Here is a 23494-nt window from a genome sequence, read left to right as displayed (position 1 = left end):
GGGTAAACAGGTTTATTTAATTGGGAGAAGTTGAGAATTTCTGACAAAAGACTTCTACTTTCTCTATTAATAGAAAGCTTAACTCTGAGCTGAGAGTGAGGTGGAGATGAAAAATGTAGTGTCCTGGAGATTTGAGTTGATATGAAGAGGATTGTAGAATTAGGACTCAGCTAGCAAGTTATTTAGAACAGGGTTTTGCCTGATGGTTGGACTTAAATGGAAGAGAAATAACAACTACTTAAGATATTTGCCAAAAACACATTTTGGTAAATACTGTTACATATTATCCAAATTTCTAAGTAAAACAGCTTAATTTTTTCTATTATTTTCAATAGATAGTAGATTATTTTTAAATAATAAATTCAGCATAGGTATCTGAAGACTGTTAAAGTTCAATTTTAAAATTATAAATGAAATCACAAACTGCTACACCAAATTTGACACATTGAATCAAATTAACATTTATACAAAATCCACAAAATGAAAATTTAATAACATATCTTTGCACGGAAGTTTCCTCGTTAAATATTTCTTCCTCCCTTTGAAGTTATGGTTTTCCTCAATTTTATATCAAACATAGGTGTTAAATCTGTTAAAGCTAAGAAATGAAACAGGTATACTTTGGGTGCTAAGGAACTGTATAAAGTTTCTAATACCCATTGTTTTTAATTTATGCAAAGTTTTAAGAAAATAAACCCTGTGACCAATGGTGATTATAAATTTAGAAGCTTATAGAATGAAATGACCAAAATCTTAAATTCTGATTTAGAATTGGAAGGGATTGTGAGTAAAAAAAAATCTTGGAGGAAATTTGGTTTTATATTAAAGGAGGACATATTTCATAGAGATGCATTTATGCATAAGAATTCAAACAGGGGGAATAGTTCTAGGCTCATGGGTTTTATTACACATGCCATGCTGGCAAAAGGAGGTTGGTTTGTGGGTGTTGGTTGAATTCCAGTTCCACAAAAAGATATTTTGGAAACAAAACATGTTTCCTTGAGATGAAGGCCCCACATAAGACTTAGAAGGCCCCATAGTCAGGACTCAACCCTCAGCCCGTGCTTTGTTGTTTGTTGTTTTCATTTTTTAATTGAGAAAATTAACATGACACTCTAATTTTATATAAATAAAATATATTCCAATAATGATCTCCATGAAATGCAAAATTATGTATAATAATTTAGTTATTATGTATAACAATAAGCAATGTTGTATGTCTTTCAAAGTACTTGTGGATTTTCAAAAATTTCTTTGGCTTTATTGTGATGTTTCTAATTAAAGGAGATTATGTTTGGGGGAAGTTGTGGCTATAGTTTTACTTTTCAAAATATAATTGTTCTGGTCTTTTTTTTTTAATACAATGACTCATAAATGTAGCTTGAGAGTTACTAGTTAAAAGATTTATGATTTTTTTGCTATGTTAGAGAAAACAGATATGAAAGATCTTGGGAAGAAAAAGAGTAAAGATGGAGAAAAGGAAAAGGAAAAGGAAAAATTCAAATTTTCGATTCATGGTTCAAGACCTTCATCAGATGTACAGCACTCCATGCAGTCCCTCTCCGATTGTAAGCTCTTTGTCTCAGAATGCTCTTTATTTTAGTCGTTCCCTAAAATGCTGGAAAATGTGGAAGCACAGAAATGTATTTTCTGTTTTGAAATATCTAAGAAAGATTGTTGGGCTTTTCCCATAAGTGTTGGGCCCTCTATGTAAAGGATGGCTGTGCACATCGCGGCCAGGTCCTCTGTAAAAGACAGAAGCAAGCCAAGTTCTTCCCGCATGACAGTCCAAGGAGAAGCAGCCCCATGTGGGCATTTTTTCTGAAAGATGATTACAAGTCTAAATTTATCATCCAAATCCAAGTAAATTTGAAGTTCCTCGTTTAGTAACATCCAAATTGAAGAAAAAGTGTGTGTGTAATTCTTTGCTCACAGTGTATGTACCTCCAGCTCTTTGACAGTTTCAGAAAATAACTAATGAATCATGGTCTCTATAGTGGTGGCCTGTTTACTGACAACCATACTTTTTTTGTGTATCACATTGTGACTGGACAGATATAGCAGATCTATACAGTCTCATTGTATAAAGATCATGTTTTCTTAGTGAAAATGCCCAGGATTCTATCTACTACATAAAAATCATACCGTATATCCCTCATTTTAGTTAATATCTTTCCAACTTACATAGACAGATGGTTCCAAAGGTCCTGGGTCAGGGGACCTTTATCCTCTGTACCACCTAAAACAATCTAGTACAACAGCCTCTAATGATATCATATACTATAAAAAAATTACATTTCAGATTGTTCAAGAGGAGATTTCAATATCTCTTTTGAGACTCTGTAGTCCCAACAAAGAGGTCATCTATCTTAGTGCTCCCAGAGTGTTGATTACAATTTTCAGCTCATCCTTCATTGCATGGTTGAAAATATGTCTTTCTGCCTCCAGTACTGTGCTTTATCTGGTTTATTTTCATTTTGTATTCTTCCTTAATATATTATAATGATTTATAAGAGAGGATTTTAATAGTTCTGGTCTCTGATGTTTACTGAAATGAGTCCAGTGATGTGGTAAAGAAAATAGTCACTAGTTATTGCATCTTTAATTCTTCATTAAAATTTATTTTCTGTAATAAGTAATATTTTCTGATAGTGGGAAACATCACATTATCAAAGTTCATCTTTATTAAAATGGCTGAAATTTGCTCGAATTTCTTTCTTTGTGAAAGTGATGGTAACGGTACCTTTTTTCCACTGGACCATAGTTAAGGTCAATGTCAATATACAGAACGTGGTTCCGATTGGAGCCACTGCCTAAGTCAAATCCTTTATGGAAAGAGTAAGCACCAGGCAATTGATGGAGGCTCCTTAAAATCAGAATCTTCTGATTTCTTAAAGTGAGCATGGTATCTGTGAGGGCTCCTTATTAAGTATTAAAGTCCAAGTAAAGTGTTTGGTACATGTGGGTAGAAATACATTTTAGTATACTTATTGCTGAAGTCTTTGTTAATTCTTAAACATGTCCAAGATACCATGTTAAAATGAATTCTACAGGACTCTATCTACCATAAATAAAAGACAGTGGCCATATGAACTTCCTTCTCCCATACAGTTAAATGTAAGTGGTTTGGGAGATGGTATTGTTAAAATTCATTTCCTTAAAACAGCTGTTTTTGTTTTACTTATACCAGATTTTACAGGGACCATGAGCATTCAAAAGGTAATTGACTTACAATTCAAACTCTATGAAAAAAATTACATGATATTTGTATTATTTATATTCAACTTGACATAAATAAAATGTCATAGGTAACTGAGAAATCATGGAAAGTTTAACATGAAGTACTCCTATTTTATTAATTTTATGAAAGTAGTGCATTTATCACAGATGCTATTAAAATAATATGTCACTCAAAGTTTTAAAGTGTTATAAATAATATATAATTTTAACGTGTCAAAAATCATGTAGATATTTGTATGTTTATAAATATATGTATATATTTACATTTATATATCTAATATATACCCTAATAACTAGGTGGCATTTAAGAGTTTTTTATTTTGTTATTTTGAAAGTAAATGTATTCATTAAGGTAACTAAAAATGGTTTAAACAGTGTACATATGTGTGTGTGTGTGTGTGTGTGTATGTGTGTGTGTATGTGTGTGTATATATATATTTTATGTATATATAAATTACATAAAGTCAAAGACCTGTGTTAATGATTGACAGGAAGCTCATTTCTAAATGGTTTTTGGAAGACCCAGCCTCCTAATTTCTTATGGCTCTGACAACTTCAGCAATGTTTAGTAATATAAAATAGCTCAGTAACATGGTAACTGTTAAAAATTTTGTTTTTAAAAAAATACAAATCAGTAAGATTGGAATATGTCTTGTTGGAAGAGTAAGGTTGACTGTTTTCTGACCATGAGAGAGATTTTGCTGGCTGTTCATAATTTCTTCTTCCTTCTGAGAACATATTTTTCCAGCCTCTGTTGAAGTAAAATGTGGCCTGTGCCTGTGTTCTAGCCCATGGAACAGGAACAGAAGCAATGTGCACCATTGCCAGATGACCCCTGAAATAAATGCTCCTGTGTGAAGTCCCCCTTTTCTAACTTGGTGTGGTTAAGGGTACACTGTTAAAGATGGCGGAAGATTGGGAAGAGCAGGGAGACGTGAATTGCTGCTTGGAATCTGTCTGGGGTTTAATCATGTCTGTGTGAAATACTTAGATCAGAGCTTACCATGGAGTAAGCATTCAATAAAAGTTAGTCACTATAAGAAATTGAGTTAATATCACACTGAAAAATGAATTATAATCTTAGACAAATATCCCTTATGAATTTGCAGTAGTTATGTAGTAATTTGGAGTTCATCTCACTGTGAATCATCGTTTCAGGCTGAAACTGTTATTTATTAAGGCAGTGAATATCTAACATAAAATGAAATCAATGATAAAAGTGATACTTAAGCAATCTTATTTATTTTATAGCAGAGACTTTTGAAATATAGGGAATAAGAAGAGGTGCACTAAATTGCAACATCTAAATTATACCAATGAAATCCTCCTAAGCAATAAAATACATGTAATTAGCAAGGCAGTTTTGGAAACTGCACAACTTCTAAAGATATTTTAAGGCAGTTTTAGAGGTTAGGATTTTAAATGTCATCTCCTTAAGTGGGTCTTTTTTCTCCCTCAAATTTATTCATCAATTATTCGACTTGATTGTATGCATTTGTTTTTATTCAACACTACTACTTTGAAACACTACTTTAACATCTGGGAAGATAAATAAGAACATTCTATGGTTTATGTAATGAATTGTTCTTTAAAAGATACAGAGCTCCTGAATCCAAATATTTGCCTCTAAGATATTCTGAAAGCATTTTTTTCATATGTAATGATATGAGGAAGTAGTATTATGGATATCAGCATATTTACAGAGATATAATGGACCAAATATGAATTCTCTGAGACTCTTTTCAAATATCTCTTATCTTTTTTTTTAACAGACTCTTTTGAGAATCTTATGAAAATCATGAATCTTCTCTCTTTTCCCAAATACTTAGTGCCATTGATTGAATGTGCCCCACAACAATCATGATTTGAAAACTTGGCCACTATGCAAAATTTGGGGGAGGTGAGGCTTAATGAGAAGTGATTTAGGTCATGAGGGTGGAGCAGAGAGATTAATGGCATTATTGCACAAGTGAACTGGTTATCACAGAAGTAGTCTTACTCTAAAAGAGGGAGTTTCGTCCTCTTTTCTGTCTAATCGTCTCTTTGCCCTTTGGCTTTTGCCATGGGATATTATAGCAAAAAGACTGTCACCAGATGCCAGTTCCTCAGTATTAGACTTCCCAGCCACTAACTGTGAGGAAATAAATTTTGGTTTTTTATAAATTACTCAGTTTGAGGTATTCTGCTATAGCAGCACAAAATAGACTAAGGCACTCAGTATGCACACAAATGTGCAATGTTTTACCTGTTTTGGGGAGTTTCTGGACCCCTGAATCCCTTTTATAAGATGTAAATATTTTAGCTCAAAATATCCCATTTTTATTATGTTGCTACCCAGAATTCATAGGTTAGTGATAAGATGATAACACCAAAACTGTGATACCAGTATTTATAAGCAGCTTCAATTTGATGGTCTGTGCCATGATACATGCTTATCAAATATTTAGAAGTTGACCCCTGAATAAACGCTGATTTTTTAAATATTTTCACATTAAATATTGCAGTCCCATAAAAATGTTATTGTCATAGAATTTAAAGCACATTCTTTCTGTCATCAACATTATTAATAGCTATATGTTAAGACCATGTTCTTTACCTCATATTTCTAGTAATTATTGTTCTATGACCTAACTTAGAATTCCCAAGTTTCTGTAGATTTTATTATGCAACAGTATAAAATAAATGGAAAATGTTCTCTCAAAATACTTGCATCATAGTCAAACTTTTATTTGAATATCATATAGAGTCTAGAGCTTCAATGACATTATAGGTTTATGGCAAAGTATTTGATTCCTTAATATTAAATATTTAGCTTTAAGAAACTTTAGGAAAGACATAAAAACTTTCATTGTATAATATGCAAATATGGAATATAATTTGAACTAAAATTTTTTTAATATTTATTTTTTAGTTATAAGTGGACACAATGTCTTTATTTTAATTTATGTGGTGCTGAGGATCGAACCCAGTGCCTCACCCACACCAGGCAGCTGCTCTACCTCTGAGCCACAACCCCAGCCCCTAAAACACTTTTAAACTTAAAAGATTTTAAAATCAGAACTTAGGAAAGAAAGAATTTGGAGGTTGATTTTATGTGTCAACTTCACTGAACCATGTAATGCCCAGATATTTGATTGTAAGCCATTAATATTTAACAGAGTAGGCTGGATAACATAGACTGCTTGATCTAGTGCAAGTGGACCTCATTCAATCAGTTAAATGCCTGAGAAAAAGTCTGGCTGTCCCCCAATAAGAGAAAATTCCTGCTGCCTGATCGCCTTCAGACTCAAAGTGAAACTCTGACTATTCCTGGGACTTGAGTCTGTTGACCTTCAGACAGGAACTATAGTTAGAACTTGTCAGCCCCCATGATCATATGAACCAATTCCTTATAATAAATCTCCTTTTATATATTTCACATTGTTTCTGTTTCTCTGGATATACCTGACTAATACAGATACTATACCATGAAGTAGGGTGCTGCTGTAACAAATACCTACAAATATGGAGGTGGCCTTGTAACTGTGACGGGTAATGGCTGGAAGAGTTTTGAGGTGCCTTCTAGAAAGAGCCAAGATTGTCTTAGAGAGCCCTTCCCTCCAATATCTTTCATTGGTGCATTATAGTTGTATATAGATACATATATGTAATAAGTTGTTATATATTTGTACATGCACACAATCTAATTTGGCTAATGCCATTCCCCAGTATTTCCCCTTGCCATTCCCTCCTCCCTCCCCCCTGGTCCCTGGTCCCTTTCCTCTGTGCTACTGATTTCCTTTTGGTTTTCATGAGATTTCTCCATTCTCACCCCAATTTTCTTTTCCCTTTTCCTCTTTAGATTCCACATATGAGACAAAACATATGACCCTTGACTTTTCTGAATTTGGCTTATTTAACTGAACATAATGTTCTCAGTTCCATTCATTTTTCTTCAAATGACATAATTTCATTCTTCATGGCTAAATAAAACTCCATTGTATATATATATACTAATTTTTTATATCTATTCATCCATTGTCAGAAACCTACACTGGTTCCATAGTTTGGCTATCGTGAATTGTGCTGCAATAAACATGAATATGCATATATCACTCTACTATGCTGACTTTTTAATTTTTAGGATAAATACTGAGGCATGGTCTAACTACATCATGTGATAGCTCCATTCCTACTCCTTGAGAAAACCCCATATTTTTTTTCTTTTTCATGTTAGTTTTATTAATTTACAGACCTGCCAACAGTGTAAAAGTGTTCCTTTTTCTCCACATCCTCTGCAGCATTTAATATTGCTTCTATTCTTGAAGGCTGCCATTTAAACTGGAGAGAGAAGAAATCTAAGTGCAGCTTTGATTCGCATTTCTGTCATTGCTAACCATATTGAGCATTTTTAAAAATACATTTGTTGGCTATTTGAATTACTTCTTTTGAAAAGTGTCAGTTTAGTTAATTTGCCCATTATCAATTGGGTTATTTGGGGGTTATTTTGATATTAAGTTTTTAGGTTCTTTATATATTCTGGATATTAATCCTCCATCAGAAGAGTATCTAGCAACGATTTTCTCCCATTTTGTAGGTCTTTCTCTTCACAAACTTAATGGTGTCTGTTGCTGTTTAGAAGCTTTTTAATTTGATGCTATCCCATTTATTAACACTTGGTATTATGTCTGAACTTTAGATTCCTATTGAGAAAGTCATTGCCTGAACCTAAATGTTGGAGTGTTGACCCTATGTTTTATTCTGAGAATTTCATAGTTTCTGGTCTAATTTTTAGCCCTTCAATCCATTTTGTGTTGACTTTTGTGCAACTCTAGCTTCATTCTTCTACATACAGATAACCAGTTTTCCCAGAACCATTTGTTAAAAGGCTGTCTTTTCTCCAATGTATATTTTTGGCACCTTTGTCAAGAATCAGAAGACTATATCTGTGTGAGTTTGTCTTTATGCCTGCTATTTTGTACCATTGCTGTATGTAATTGTTTTTATATTCATACGATATAGTTTTGGTTACTGTGGCTCTGTAGTAGTAACCAAGTTAGGTCTTGTGATGCCTCTAAGCATTGGCTTAGAACTGCTATGGCTATTGTGGGTCTTTTATTCTTCCAAATGAACTTTAGCACCATTTTCTCTAATTTGAGAAGAACATCACTGGTATTTTAATGGGGATGGCACTGTAAAATCAGTGATATTAAAAAATATTTACATAAAGTCATTTCTAAGCAAAAATATGTTGAAGATGAAGCTTAGCTTCTCCTTACTACATATAGTGAGATATGAGAGAATGAGAGGTAAATTATGAGGATTATGAAGCAAAAAAAAAAAAACTTGAATATTTGTGAAATCCTCAGTCTCTATTGCAAAACACAAAGAGAGAGATAAATCTTGTTATAGAAACAATACCAAGAATGTGTGGACAATCACTCTATAAGGAGATTAGAAATAAACTAGACATCTCAGCAAAGATCAGGAATACAAATGAATTTGTACCCACTGAGTCAAGACCATTTTAACTAAGGGAATAGAGAAATCAGGATGGAATAAAAGAAGGCTGTTGGACTTCTGAAGTCTACAGAACAGAACAATAGAGCTGTCTGGCTTTGAAAATAAATATGTGTTATCCTTCAAGAAAAGGGAAGAATGATCCCTTGAAGTGATTCAAAGACACTCGGGGCTTCCACTGTCATGAAGGCCCAGGGAGCTAGACTGTTTCCACCCCAGCCTCAGTGGGTAGGCTCACCTTTCCTGTTTCAGTAAGTCAGGCTACCCCTACAAAGAGCAGGTGGACACTCCTGCCAATATCCTCATGAGTGGATCCATTGCAAAGAGTCACCAGGCCAGGCCTCCACCCAGGTCTGAGTGGTTGGGGCCACCACTTAGAGCTATTGGGTAACAGTGAGCCCAGAAGGCAGAGAATCCAGCCAAAGATTGTTCTAAAGCTTTAAGATCGACTGGACTTTGCCTTGTGAGCTTTTAGACTTACTTGGAACCCGTCTTTTCTTCCTCTTTCCTCCTTTCCTGTTTCTTCCTTTTGGAATGAAATCATCTTTCCTTTGCCTGCCTCAACATCCTGTTTGGAAGCATCTACCTTGTCTAGTGTCACAGGCTCATAGTAATGGAGCAGTGACTCAAACCTCAAGTCTTAACCATATGCTATTTAGATATTTATACAAGACTTTGGACTTGTCTGAGGTAGAAATTGAGGTAGAAATCAGCTAAGATTTTTTTTGGTGCTTTGAGGATGGGATAAATGTCATTTGCGTGTAAGAAGGGCATACATTTAAAGAGCTGAGATCAGAAGGTTACAGAAGGAAATGTGTATCCCCCATATTCAAGTGTTGAATCCCTAACCCCCAATGTGAGTCTATTTGAAGATAATTTCTTTAGAGAAGTAGTTAGGGTTCAATGAGGTCACAAGGGTGGTACCTTAATTCAGTGGGGACTGGTCTAATAAAAAGAGGAAGACAGCAGATCTCCCTCCCTTCCTCTCCCCCCTTCCTCTCTCTCCCCCCTTCCCTTTGCCATGTGAGGTCACATGAGGCACAGTGAAAACGTGACTGCTTAGACCCATTTTTATTAGAATTTTCTTGTGACAATGTTTGTTTTACAGGTTCTTCAGGAATTCAGTCCCCTCATATGGCTGTTTATGCTACCTTTACACCTCTCTGTTTGTTTGAAAACAAGATTTTTTCATTAGAGAAGATGGTAAGCATTCAAAACCAAGAAATACATTATTATTTAAGGTGTGTATGGATGGTGTAGGGTGGAGGGGTTCTTTGACTTATAGGGACCTGGCACATCCAAAATTATCTTAGATGATTATAATTCTGATTTTTTAAAAAGAGAAAAAAATAGTCACACTTTAGTTTTAAATAATTGTTATTATACACAGAAGGAAACGTTGACTTTATAAATGTCAGTGAAAATGATACATACCATTCCTGAATACTGATTAATGAACTTCCCATACATAGACCACACATATTTTCCTAACCTAAGATGATTTAAATTAATCCACACTCTGGCTGGAAAGCCTCTTTATGAACTTCCTTGTATCCGAAAATAATATGATGTAAATGCTACTTGCTTGTTTTCTTTCAAATTTAACAAATTTTAGAAAATGTGGTCAAAAGTAACAAAATATTCATGGTAGACATGCCTAAGCACAGGCACTGCTGACATTTTGGCACATATCCTTTAATTTTCTTCTATGTATCTATTCTCTCTGTACTTTTTTTATAGAGTGGAAACCAGTTTTTCATTTAACAATTACATTATTAGCATTTTTCTCATGGCATTACATTTTAGTCATTATAATTTTTAGTAGATGCATAATATTATGCTGTTGTATAATTTGTAAGCTACCTTTAGTTATTAGGGAAATTTTTTTCCATTTCTCTGGTAACAGTAAAGTGTATCAAGTTTCTATACAATATATTTTGACAAATGCTAAATTGCATTTAGAGTGTATTGGGTCCCAATACTGTTTTGGAACTTTAGACATCTAATACTTAATTGCTAGGATTCCTTACATTCTAAAGTCACTACCTTAAAGTATAAGACTAAGAGTTACAGTGACATAAGTACATATGAATGTTCCTTTGGTTAGTTCGAAAGAGCTGAGCTTTAAAACTTTAATGAAAATTAGCTTGAAATGTAAATACTCCTATTGGATACTGATCATAGTACTTTACTATATGCATTGTATTTGTCTTTTAGATTAGCTTGGGAGCATAATGTTATCATTTTTATCTTCTTCTCCTCCTTTTCCTTTTCATCCTCCTCCTTCTTCTTGCTCTTTCTTCTCCTTCCTCCTCATTCAATTTTTTAGATAGAGCCATTCCTAACTGCAGAAATATACCATGGAGCAGTGATAACATCATAAAAATGATCAGGCACAGCATGCCATCTTGAGTAGAGGGATAGTAGCAGTTTCTCTGATTTTAAAGTGAAGCTGTGATTAGCTATAGTTCAATAGCAGAATCAGAAATTTGTTCTGATCCTTAAAATAAGTAGCACAATATTCCAAGTGTGCTTCCAACTTCTTTCTCAAATCAAGTCTCTTGTTGAGATTAGGGCTGTCCACCTCATCCCTGATTCTTTTCTTAACCTCTTTTCCTGCCACTGATGCGGTCTGACTCAGATATTCTAGTTAAAGACTATCTGCACTATTAAAGAACACTAGCGTGTTTTTTTTTTTAATAGAGAGTGAGAGAGAGAGAGAGAGAGAGAGAGAGAGAGAGAGAGAGAGAGAGAGAATTTTAACATTTATTTTTTAGTTATCGGTGGACACAACATCTTTGTTTTTGTATGTGGTACTGAGGATCGAACCTGGGCCGCACGCATGCCAGGCGAGCACGCTACCTTGTGAGCCACATCCCCAGCCCGCACTAGCGTGTTTTGTACAGTGCTATGGCCTTGGGTCTTGAGAGGTACTCAGATTCTTTTAAAAACATTAACATGTAGGCCTAGGATGAATGCTTTACTTAACAAACAACAGTATGCAAAATAATCTAATTGAACTTATGGTGGTATTACTGAAAATCTAAGATTAAACACAAAGTTAATTTTGAATTTAAAAGACAAAAAAAAATCCTATAAGCACATATGTGCATTTGCTGGTTAATTCAGTTTATTAATTATCTATTATATGCTAACAATATGCTATGTCCTAAAGATACAAAGTAAGTAAGATTGACCAAGTCTTTCCTCACAAAGCTTAAGAATCTGATGAGGCAATCAGACAATTAATCAAACTTTGCTAATACAGTTAGAAACCTGTCATAACAACAGGCTCATGAGGTGCCTCCATCATGGTAGATGTAGCTGCACCATGTGTGTTTGGGGTTGTGACCAAATGAATAATTGAATGAATGAATGAAAAAAAAAATCAGTGGAGAAGAAAAAGCACAAATGTCAGTTTTTCCAATGGATAACTAGAGAACTCCCAAGAAAAACTAACAGTTTAAGCTAAGACCTTGAGAAGTTATGCAGGTAAACAAGAAAGAGTGTGTTAGCAGCAGAGAGAATCTTACATTGGAAAGGCTGGAGTGAAGGAGGCCCCCACTGGGTTCAGGAAACTACTGGAAATCAAAGAGCTTGTAAAGGGAGACACGGGAAAGGCGGCCGCAGTTGTGGGTGGAAGTCAGGTCTTAATAAATCCGCACCTTGGATGTTGAAATAGTATAAGTTGTCAGGGGATCTGCAATTAACACAGCAAAGGCAACAGTAATTAACCTGCCCCCAAGGCTATGACGGTCATATGAGGGTCATGCTTCTCCTAGCTTGCCTGCTGATTCTTCTAGGTTAGCTGTATCTATGAGGCTGTTCTAGTTTCCTGATAAATATCAGATTATAATAGAGATATAATGTTTTAATAATAAGCCTATAGGAAACAATCTCTTTCCTAATAAAATTTTATTAAATGGAGAACACTGCTAAACATTATAACCCCAAAGACAATGAGATCAAGTAAAACAAAGTTAATAACTTGCATTTATTTAAATAAGTGAAGAAGATGACAAGAGAAACTATAATAAAACTTGAAAAGGAGCAAGATGCCAGGAATTACCCTACACAATTCAACATCCTCCCCACTTGGGTATTCTAAATGGTTATAGTTTTATTTAGATGGATGACTTAGGAGTTTTAAGAAAGGTTCCTCTGTGAGCCAAAGCTCCTGCTCCTTCCTTCAGAAAGTTTGAAATGAAATGGGGTAAAAGAGTAAAAGGAGTTTAGGAAAGGAAATATCTATTGTAAGTGTTATGAATTATTCAATAAAAACTTATTGGGCACCTACTGGGTGTTTCAAGCACTATTCTAAATCCCTGTCTGCCTCTAATGCTAATCCAAGGAACTTTGAATTCTTCGATGAAATTTCTTATCATTGAACTCTTATTAATAACATTGTTTTACATAAATCAGAATCATTGTGTAGTACGTTGACAATAAAATGAAAAACTAGAAATTGCCTTTTTAAAATTTCTCATGCTAAAGTCAAGTTGGTACTTTGGCAGATGACTCAATAAGTAGGTGCTGACACCATACTTAGTTATTCGGACTGGTACTTTACATTTTCAAAATACTTAAAATTATTTTACTTTCAAACACTCTACAGTTCAATAAAGAAAGACTTTAAAAATGCAAAGGCTTGTTGCAATAATGAGAAATTAACATAGGTAGGCCAAAAATATCACTTGAAAAAATGTTTAATTTATTCAATGTATAAATACTTCTTTGAGTCTGACCTCTATTTTTGATACTGTTAATATGTGACTTTTTGGGGGGTCCCTGGGGATTGAACTCAGGAGCACTCAACCACTAAGCCACATCCCCAGTCCTATTTTGTATTTTATTTAGAGAAAGGGTCTCACTGAATTGCTTAGCATTTTACCTTTGCTGAGGTTGGCTTTGAACTGGTGATCCTCCTGCCTCAGTCTCCCGGGCAGCTGGGATTAGAAGCACGTGCCCCCAAAAGTGTGACTTTTACAGAACTACACCTTTTTAAATACTAAATGAGGCAGGTTTTTATTGAATGACCTTGAATTCTTTCATAAGATTTCATTGAAAGGGGCAGTGGCAGAGCGCTTGCCTAGAATGTGTGAGGCACTGGGTTAGACCCTTAGCACCACATAACAAACTAAACAAAGGCATGCTGCCCATTTACAACTATAACAAACAAAATTAAAAAAAAAAAAAAAAGATTTCATTGAAAGGGTTACTTTCAAGTATTGACTTGATCCATGGAAACTTCTAAAACCTGACAAAGTTCAAGCTGTAGGAGAAGTTTCTAGGAAAGTTTTTTTAAAGTCACTTTAAGACATAATTACAGAAATTTTGGAATATTTTTCAGCAAACTGCTAAAATCTAATTTATAAAAAGGATAAGAAGAAGAATTTTTCTCTACTTCTTAATTAGGCCACTCTAAAGACCATTAAGTCACTTTTATCTTTACTTTGAATGATACTTTTACATGGCTCTACTGGACTCACTGATTAGCTCCTTCTTAGGATGATTCCCCCAGTTCTAGCTCATGAGTGTCCCCACCTGTTTTGTGTCTTGGCGAAGTACAAATTGAGCTGAGTCCTGAGAGCAAGGCAGATTCCAGCTGAAGCAGTAATTTGGAAGAGGCTGATGGGTAGACTGCAGGTCCTTCTAAGTGACCCTTTTGTAAATTTAGGGTCTCAATTGCAGTTATTCCATCAAAATTAATGATGCAAAATTAGAAGGAAGGAAGAGTTATTGGCAAAACCAACTTTAATGTAATTAATATTGCATTTTAAGTGTTAAAGCAAGCTGTGGAAGTCAGAATTTAGTTATGGTATACATGTGTTATTTAGACTAGTACTCTACATAGTGTGTGTGTGTGTGTGTGTGTGTGTGTGTGTGTATGTGTGTATTTATAACTTCAAAATTCACACACTTTTTAATTTCTGATGGCATATATTAGGCAGAAGTCAGTAACCCAAGTCTATGTAAATATTATTCCGAATTATTCCAAAGTAGAGTGGCTTCAGGAGAGCTGAGCATTTGAACATGGAAACACTCCTAGATTTGGCAGGGCAGCCTGTGTCCCCTGCACTTGCATGAATGCCACACTGTCATGACTAATCAGGGGGATTTCCCACGAGGGAGCCCTCTGTTAGAGAGTGAGGGAATAGTCTTAGAAAAGGCAACCGCCTGTCACCCAGTTGACCTGAGCACATTTAGGACAGTGAATTGTCTTTAATATTAGGTAACAATTCCCAATAATAAACACTAGGATTAAAACTTGGACCTATAAAAATCATGGTGAAAATTTTGGACAATGACTAGAGTGCTAAGATTGTTGCTGTCTCATGAGGATCTTGAGCTTTTAGAACTGATTCTAGTTCTAGTCTCTCATTTTTATTTTTCAAATAAGAACATTAGCCTCTCCTCCATCAAAATTAAAAGATGGAAAGAAATATAAATGGTGACAGTGCTTATAATAAAGGAGATACAAAAATGGGTGGTCAAGTCTCATGGCAAGAGCATTTTTATATTGACAAAAGTATGATCTTAAAGCTGGAGGTGATTGAAAGAATCCTTTTGCGTCTTCTCTCCATTTCCTAGGCAAATTCTGCTGAGAAACTTAGAGAATATGGACTCTCCCACATCTGTAGCCATCCTGTGCTGGTGACACGAAGCAGGTCATGTCCCCTTACAGCCCCGCCAAAACCACCTCCCTTACCCCGCTGGAAGCTCATCCGCCCCAAAAAAGAGATGGTCATAACAGATGAACCTCAAGGTAGTGTCGTGTTGTCTTGAAATGTTTCCAGTTACCAGTTCTCTTCATAAAAGTTTAATAATTTCATTTGTGATAAAAGATGAATGTTGAGGTCCAGCTCCATCACTACACCTAAAACCTACTTGAATTTTATATCTAAATTCTATGTTCCTAAAAAATTAAATCTCTACATCTCAGAAACCAAGCATTTTTGTTCATTTCTAAATTGTCCAGCCAATCACTGCTCTCTTTGAGTTATTCTTAGCATGATAGGAAAGTAGATTGTAGTAAATAATATGGAAACTTAATAGAGTATATCAAGCCTCTGGAATAAATTTCCAAGGGGAAAATCACCACGGAATATCATGCAGAACATAATCTTTGAGTTATATGATTTATAATTAGAACTTCTATAAAAATAGAACTTCTACTATGAAGTGGCCCCCAAGTTAGTACCTTCATATGGACACAGTGAATGATGGTTGTCCTCAGAAATAAATAGGTTCTCATGGGCTAAGGAGAGGGAGGAGTGTGTTCCCATTCTGTTATTATATTCTCACAATTCATTTTTAAATTCCTCACAGTCCATGTCTTAAAACCTTCCCCCTTTTTTTTCTCTACAAGTCTTTGTTCTTACTCTATTTTTTTCCCATGCACATAATGTTTAAATAAAAGCAGGACCAAGAGAGCAAGAAAAGGAATGAATGAGACCAGAAGTGCAAAATCAATTTTAAAGCAAAAACATGAAATGAGGGGATGGATTTAAAAACAAACACTAATAATCAAACAATTGAGACATAAACCAATAATTCATATTTATGTATGTTTATTCAACATACATATTCTTCCCATAGCTAATTTAGCATGTATACAGGATGAGGAAAACTGGAATGCTATGGGTTGTGGGTGTGTAGTGTGTGTGTGTGTGTGTGTGTGTGTGTGTAAATATATATATATATTTATTTTTTTCTCATTCCCAGAAGCTTAAATTATCCTGTTCAAAAATAGATTTTGTTATTATTTTAATGTACATCTCCTTGATTTTGCATGTTTTCCATTTGTTTTGTCTGATATTTCATTATTTTATAATTCTATTAATTCAGTAACATCATTTTCTGGAAGTTATTGCATCAGAGATTGTATAAGTGATCAACTTTCTGTTACTGCAATTAAATAGCTGAGGCAATTAACTTATAGGGAGGAAAGGTTTATTTGGGCTAATGCTTTGAAGATTCCACTCTAAAATTGGTTTGGTACTCTAAGGAGCCATCATACACAGAACGCATGAAAGGCAGACCGGTTATCTCATGAGCCAGGAAGCAATGAAGAAGAAGAAGAGAAAAAAAGACTGTGAGCCCTCAGTCTCTTTCAAGGGCACATCCGCAATGGCCCGAGACCTCTCACAAGGCCCTACCTCTAAAGGTTCCACCACCTTCTAGTAGTGCCATTCTGGGGACCACGCCTTAAATAAACACTGGGTCTTTGGAGGTTATTCAACCTTGAAACTATAGCAGGAGTTTCATTCAAAGGTCATCTGAAATACAGTGAAACAGTGAAGGCAGAGCCATAGTGAATGTACACTTGCCACTTACCAAAGGCATCGCTGCTGAGCTTTAGATATGCTTCAGCGGTCGATCCCAGGATTCATCCTTGTATCCTTATGAGTGGTGGGACTGTCTTTGCATTGCTTTAACTCCTGCTGTCACTTCAAAGGTGGGTAATAGTTCATTTCAAGTGACAAAAGAACTGTGTCCCAGTCACAGAGGAAATTGTAAGACTCAGTGGTACTCAGGAGCCTAAAACTGCACTAATCACATAGATTGAAATATTTACCTGTTCCTCGCCTCTTATATCCCACCATAATTTATACATTTTAAAAATATAAATTACAACTGGTAACCATGTAATTTTCCTCACATTTGCTCTCTGCCTACATTGACACCACCAGTACAGCTGGTAGCAAAGATTTCTCTAGCACAACATGGGTTATCATTGCCAGAAAGGAACAAAAAGAAAAAAAAAAGTCTGTTTGGGGTGGAAAAGAGAAATGGTGGATTTATTTTTTATTCAGGCTCAGCCACCTCTCCCCTTTCTGCTAAATTCTTTCAGACATTGCCACATATTATTTTGAATTCAGCAGTGACTTGTTGGTACCAACAAAGTGCGTGTGCTGCTTTGAGTTCCAAGAACTCCTTCTTTCCCTCCCTCGTCTCTTCCTGCCTGCCTGCCTCCTAAATGCTATGTTTCAGTTAAATGCAGTGAGTCACTAAAAACAGTTGTTCATTCAGAGCATTAAGGAACAACAGAATGAAAGGAAGAATACTGAACATACAGGTGTTCTCTGATTTTGCAACTGACTGTTGTGTAATTCTATGTCATATTCTCTGTAAATTGGGGATGGTAATCTCGTGATTGGTAAAATTCTATACCAGCAGTGTCCTTACTCTAGGGATGTCATATAATTGTCTTTATTCTCTCTATTAGTCTCAATAATTAAATTAAAAAGTAACCAAAAAATAGGGAGAGAGATCATTTTGGAGGATGACAATGGAATAATGAGAGAAAATTTGTCTGTACTGTGTTATAGCCTCACTTTTCTTCCTCATGTCCAATTTCAGTGCTCACCATGGGAAGTCACAAGCTGGGTTCCCTCTTCTAGATCAGCTTCAGAGTTAGGAGTGTCCGCAGATCCTCTCTCACCTGGTGCTTTTGTTTCTATTCTGACCTTTAGTTTATTACATTTTCTGTTCTTCCAGTAAGTTCTCCCATTTCCTCTTCCAGTCTTAAGTCACTGTGTTGTAGAGGCTAACAAAGGGAATACATTTTTTTTCTTAGTAAAAAACTTTCTTTTATAGAAAAATCATTCTTGTACTTGAAATAGCAGCAAATGCCAAGTAATATTTCTTTAAGATATTACCATCTTTCCCCCTCGAGACTTAATTGTTTCATGTCACACTCTAGGAAAAATGTGGTACAGAAAAAAAAATTAATATTGGCAAGATCATAAACTGTTTCAGTAAAAAACCCTTAAGTATCTTTGTAAATTTCAATTTAACTGTATTGAAATATGTTGCATAAACATAAAAATATGTTGCATAATTAATCTAATCAGAACTGCATTTAATGTTAAGATCTGCATACAATTCTAAAAGACTTTTTAAAATGTATGTCACAATTCCTAACTGCTACTTTTTAGAACCAGTAATAAAGAAGCCTGAACAGTTTCTTGAGATTTCAAGCCCATTTTTGAATTACAGAATGACTCCATTTACAATTCCAACAGAAACGTAAGTATAAACATTCTTTCTCAGAAATACATCTTGTTGACAAATACAGTACTTTGTGGTGTGTGTTGTTAAAAAAATGACACTAAATGGAAGCGTTTTTGAAGAACATTAAAGAAAAGGCAAAATATAGGTAGGTCGGTAGATAGGTGATAGATAGATGGATAAATAGATGATAAATAGATATTTCCTTGATGTCCTAACACTTGTGAATACACTTATTCACTTATTAATATTAAACATCTTTGACTCACCTTTTTATGTGTGAATCTTATAGACTAAATGTTTTTCTTCCCTCCAAATTCATATGTTGAAGTCCTAACCTGGAATGTGGCTGGATTTGGAGATGAAACCTTTTAAGAAAGTGATTAAGGTTAATTGAGGCCTATGGTTGGGGCTCTGAGCGGATAATATCAGTGGCCTAAGAGGAGAGACTCCAGAGAGTTTGCTGTTGGTCTGTTAGTCTGTCTCTTTCTCCTCCTCCCTGCACATATACCATGGAAAAGCCATGTGCACAGAGAGGAGGTGACTGTCATCAAGGAAGCAAGGAAGAGGCCCTTCTATGAAACCAATCCTGCCAGCACCCACTCTGATCTCAGCCTTCCTGTTCCAGAACTGTGAGAAAATAAATGTTTCTTATTTAAATCACCAGCCTATGACATTTTATTATGTCAGCAAACTAATATAGATTTTAGTACTAAAAAGTGTAATACAGTGTAATGGCAATTTGAAAATTGTGGGTGTTGCTTTAGAATGGGGTACAGTTAGAGGAGTTGTGAGGTACATGCTGGAAAAATTGCACATTGCTGGGAGGAAACTGTTGGTAGGAGATGCTGACAAGGCTCCAAAAGAAAAGAGGAGAGCAGGAGAGGAAGCCCCATTATCACGGAAAACACATAAATGACGATAAACTGAATATTGGTAGAAATATGAACATTAATGGCTGTCCTGGGGAGATCTCAGGTGGAAACAAGGAGCAGGTTATTGGAAACTGGAGAGAAAGAAAGCCTTATAGTTAAGTAACAAGGTAATTGGCTGAATTGTGTTCTAGTGTTGTATGGAAGTTAGAATTTGCTAGCAATGTTATTGGATATTTAGCCAAGGAGATCTCTAAGCAACTCAAGATGAGAGAAAGATACTGAGGAAGGAATTATCAAGTAAAAAACAAAAACAAAACCCCAGAACTTAAAGATTTGGAAATTTTTCAACTCCATCTTATTGCAAAAAAAAAAAAAAAATGAGAAAGGATGTTGTGAGGAGAAGGCCAAGGGTATATAGGAGCCATCACTAGATAATGGGATGACACCAACAGAAATAATAGTTTGTACTGAAGGAGATGAGAATAGGACTGAATAAGGAAAGGCTGTGTGACTTCTGAGACTCAACAGAACTATTCAGCTGCAAACATGCACCTTCAACTATGGAAAGAATGACCCCTGAGAGGATTCAGAAGTCACCTCTCCCACCCAGGCCCTTGATTTCAGCCTGAGGCAGCGGGACCACCCCACAGTACTCTGGAGGTGACACTGCTACCCCAGCAGGCATGGAAGGCAGAACAGCAAACTAAGGAGGGTGATTCTCAATGCTTAAGATCCAGTGAACTTTGACCTGCTAGGGTTTGGATTTACTTGGGACCTGTCACCTTTTCTTCTTTCCCATTTCTTCCTTTTGGAATGGGAATGTACATCCTATGCCCATACCAACATTGTATTTTGAAGCACATAGCTTGTCTAGTTTCACAGATTTACAGCTGGAAGAGATTATTGCTTCAGGATAAATCCTACCCTGAGGTTCAATTGTATCTGACATAGATGATATTTGGGGAAACTGGGACTTTTGATTTTAGAGTGGATGTTTGGCCAAGTTAACATTTGGAGCTCTTGAGACTGGGTGAATGTATTTTTGCATGTGAGAAGGAATTTGGGATCCGGGAGTAGAATGCTGTCAACTGAGAATTTGAATCTCCACCGATGGACTGACCCCTAGCGTGGCTCTATTTGAAGATGGGACCTCTAAGGAAGTGCAATGGTTTGAATGTGTTCCCCAGTGTTCTTGCATTAGAAACTAATACCCAAAGCAACACATGGGAAGATGGAGAGTAAGAAAAGGCTTATTAAAAGCCAAGACCCTCAGAGGGGGGGATATATCAGTTGGTAGAGTGCTTGCCTTGTATGCACAAGGCCTTGGGTTCAATCCCCAGCACACAAAAAAAATCAAACCCTCATAAAAGAATTAATGACATTATTATGGCGTGGGTCAGTATCATGAGAGGACAAGAGGGGATATGTGATAGACAAGGGTTCTGACCTCTCGTGCTCACTTGGTCTACTCCTTTCTGACCTCTTTCCTTTCTGAGATGATGCAGCGTGAAGACCCTGCCAGATGCTGGCAGCATGGATTTTGGATTTCCTAATCTCTCAAACCATGAGCCAAATGAACCTCTTTTTTAAAAAAAATTAAGTTACCCATTCTCAGGTGTTCTGGTATAGCAACAGAAAGTAGATTAAGACAAGAAGTCATTAAAGTTAAACAAGGTCATAAGTATGGGGCCAGGCCTGATCCAATAAAGTTAATGTCTTTAAAGTATGAGACACTAGGAAGTGCCTTCTCCAAGCACACATTGTGAGGAAAGCTCATACAAGCACATGGCTTTAATTTTGTCATGGAATCCCAAGCAGACTGACAGAGCAAGCACTATATTTCACAGGAAGACAGAAAAATGACATCTCATTCTGAATAGATATCAGCTTTTGGGATGGGGGAAGGATCTGTTGCATGAGTAAGTAAATAATTACAATATAATTTAATAATTGCCATTAAAAAGTTATGACTCAGATTCTGTGGTTGTATCTCCAAAAAACATATTTGTACAAATAATTAGAGCCCTAAGTACAGGAATCCTGGCTTCGGTGCTCGTGCTAGAGGTGAAGAACTTGCCTTTAGCCTGTGATGTGGGTGACTTTCCTTCTGACTATCAAGGTCCCCTCTTCCTGTCAGGCATAAGCTCATCCAGAGCTTGATGTCCTTTCTTCTTCCTCTTCCTCCATCACCCATGCAGTCTTCCAGTTGAAAGTCCACACTTTGGAGACACAATGGAGGGTAAAGTTTGGAGGCAGCTGCTGTGTCGATGACTGTATGGTTAGCTTAGTTACCCTTACAAACATTTCTTGCCACACGGTCCCAGCCCTTGTCTGTCACCAGCCTCTGCTGCTTTTGACTTAGGATTTGACTTAGAATTCAATGGAGAGGTTCTGGGTACTCTCTCTCTGGTTTGGGGGTGCCTTTTGGTTTTCCTAATGGTACTGAGGGTTTTTCTGGCCTGATGTTTTGCCAACAATCTGTTCTCATCAGTCCCTGAGGAATGTAGTACAGCCCAGATCATGGCACTCCTATTTTGTCACTTCTACATGACTTTGCTTTTATTTTTTGACTTCTTCTGAGACCCTAGTGGAATGGTAGTTGGGAGAAGGGGGACATTTCTGTATTGAGTCTATTATCTTGAACTGTGTAAGCCTTCTTGGGCTATCCCCTCATTGACATTTCACCTCCCAAGCCTGTTTGCTCTTCCTCATTCCTTACCCAGTCAGACTCAGAACTCTCTTCACCTTGATTAATCTGCATTCCCTGTTTCTTATGACCAATTAACCAAACAAACTGAAATCAAGAAAAATACCCCAATTATTAAAAAAAGTCACAAATTTTTCTGAAGTTTTGATGGAAAGTTTTGATAGATTGAGGGACACCTTGTATTTTGGTCATATTTGAGCAATCCAAATAAGTAAAAAGGGAATCCTAGGTACTGTTGCTCCTAAATCATCAGTCACGGCACTGATGAGGATTCCTCTGGTCACCATCAGCCTTGGCCTCCCAAGCTTCTCACCATGCTGTGTGGCCTCTCCTGTCTCTTCCTCTCCTAGTGGTCCTATTTCATTGTTATTCAGAGAGGAAACTAGCTTGCATTTTTGTTTTGCATTACAGCCCCCTTACAGATCATGCTCTCCAGCACTTACCTGTTACCCTTTCTCTCCTATCTTAGTGTGGCACCTGCCAGAGCCACTCCTGGGGTGGCCAAGGATCCCAACAACCAAATGTGGGAAGTGGAGCCTGAGATGTGAAGCAGCACTGGGCAGCAGTGCTGGGCAGGGAGGTCCCTCCCCACCCTGGGCCTTTATGTCTAGGGTATGTGGTGAGAAGAGCTACACTCCTGATCCGCTAAATGCCTCTGTCCATTCTTCCCTTGTCTTGAACAATAGGCCCTAGATGGTTTTTAAATAGACAAGGACTAAATTCCCCATTGTCTAGATTCTGTGCAGTGACTGAGCCCAATCTCCTGGTCAAATGTGGCAACACCTTCTGTGTTGTCTCTCGGTTTATTTTTTTCCAATACGGATGCATCAAATGTTTTCCAAATTTTTAGTCCTGCTTCCTTTTTGACTAAAAATTCTGGAATTATTTTATCTTCTAGCATTTTACAGTAAGCAGTCAAGAGAAACTGAACCACAACTTCAACAGTTTGCTAGAAATATCCTTAGTTAAAAATCCAATTTCATTTCGATAGGAAACAGACAGACATGAGTTGCAGGAACATGAAGTTCAGGGCTTACTGTTTTGTGCTGGTGCTTTGTGGACTGGGCTTACTCGCAGGCCCCCCACATGCTTTTTAAAAAGCTATTTACCTGAGGCCAATCTGGTCCTGCTCTGGCTTAAGTCAGTGGGATTTTACATT

At 36.3% G+C, this 23494-nt stretch overlaps 1 protein-coding gene across 1 annotated transcript in view; it reads left to right on the top strand.

Moving 5' to 3' along the window:
- The window catches only part of Adgb (androglobin), a 163063-nt gene that overhangs the window by 46506 nt on the left and 93063 nt on the right, over positions 1 to 23494 (top strand). The window contains exons 9-12 of the mRNA XM_076859659.1: positions 1428 to 1568; positions 9848 to 9942; positions 15331 to 15505; positions 18681 to 18771. Of these exons, the coding sequence (XP_076715774.1) occupies positions 1428 to 1568; positions 9848 to 9942; positions 15331 to 15505; positions 18681 to 18771 (502 nt within the window). The remainder of the gene's footprint in view (positions 1 to 1427; positions 1569 to 9847; positions 9943 to 15330; positions 15506 to 18680; positions 18772 to 23494) is intronic.

The sequence above is a fragment of the Callospermophilus lateralis genome, chromosome 6 (assembly GCF_048772815.1).
Source record: "Callospermophilus lateralis isolate mCalLat2 chromosome 6, mCalLat2.hap1, whole genome shotgun sequence".
NCBI lineage: Eukaryota > Metazoa > Chordata > Mammalia > Rodentia > Sciuridae > Callospermophilus > Callospermophilus lateralis.
The sequence above is the reverse complement of the archived record's forward strand: the minus strand, read 5'-3'. Positions and strand labels throughout refer to the sequence as shown.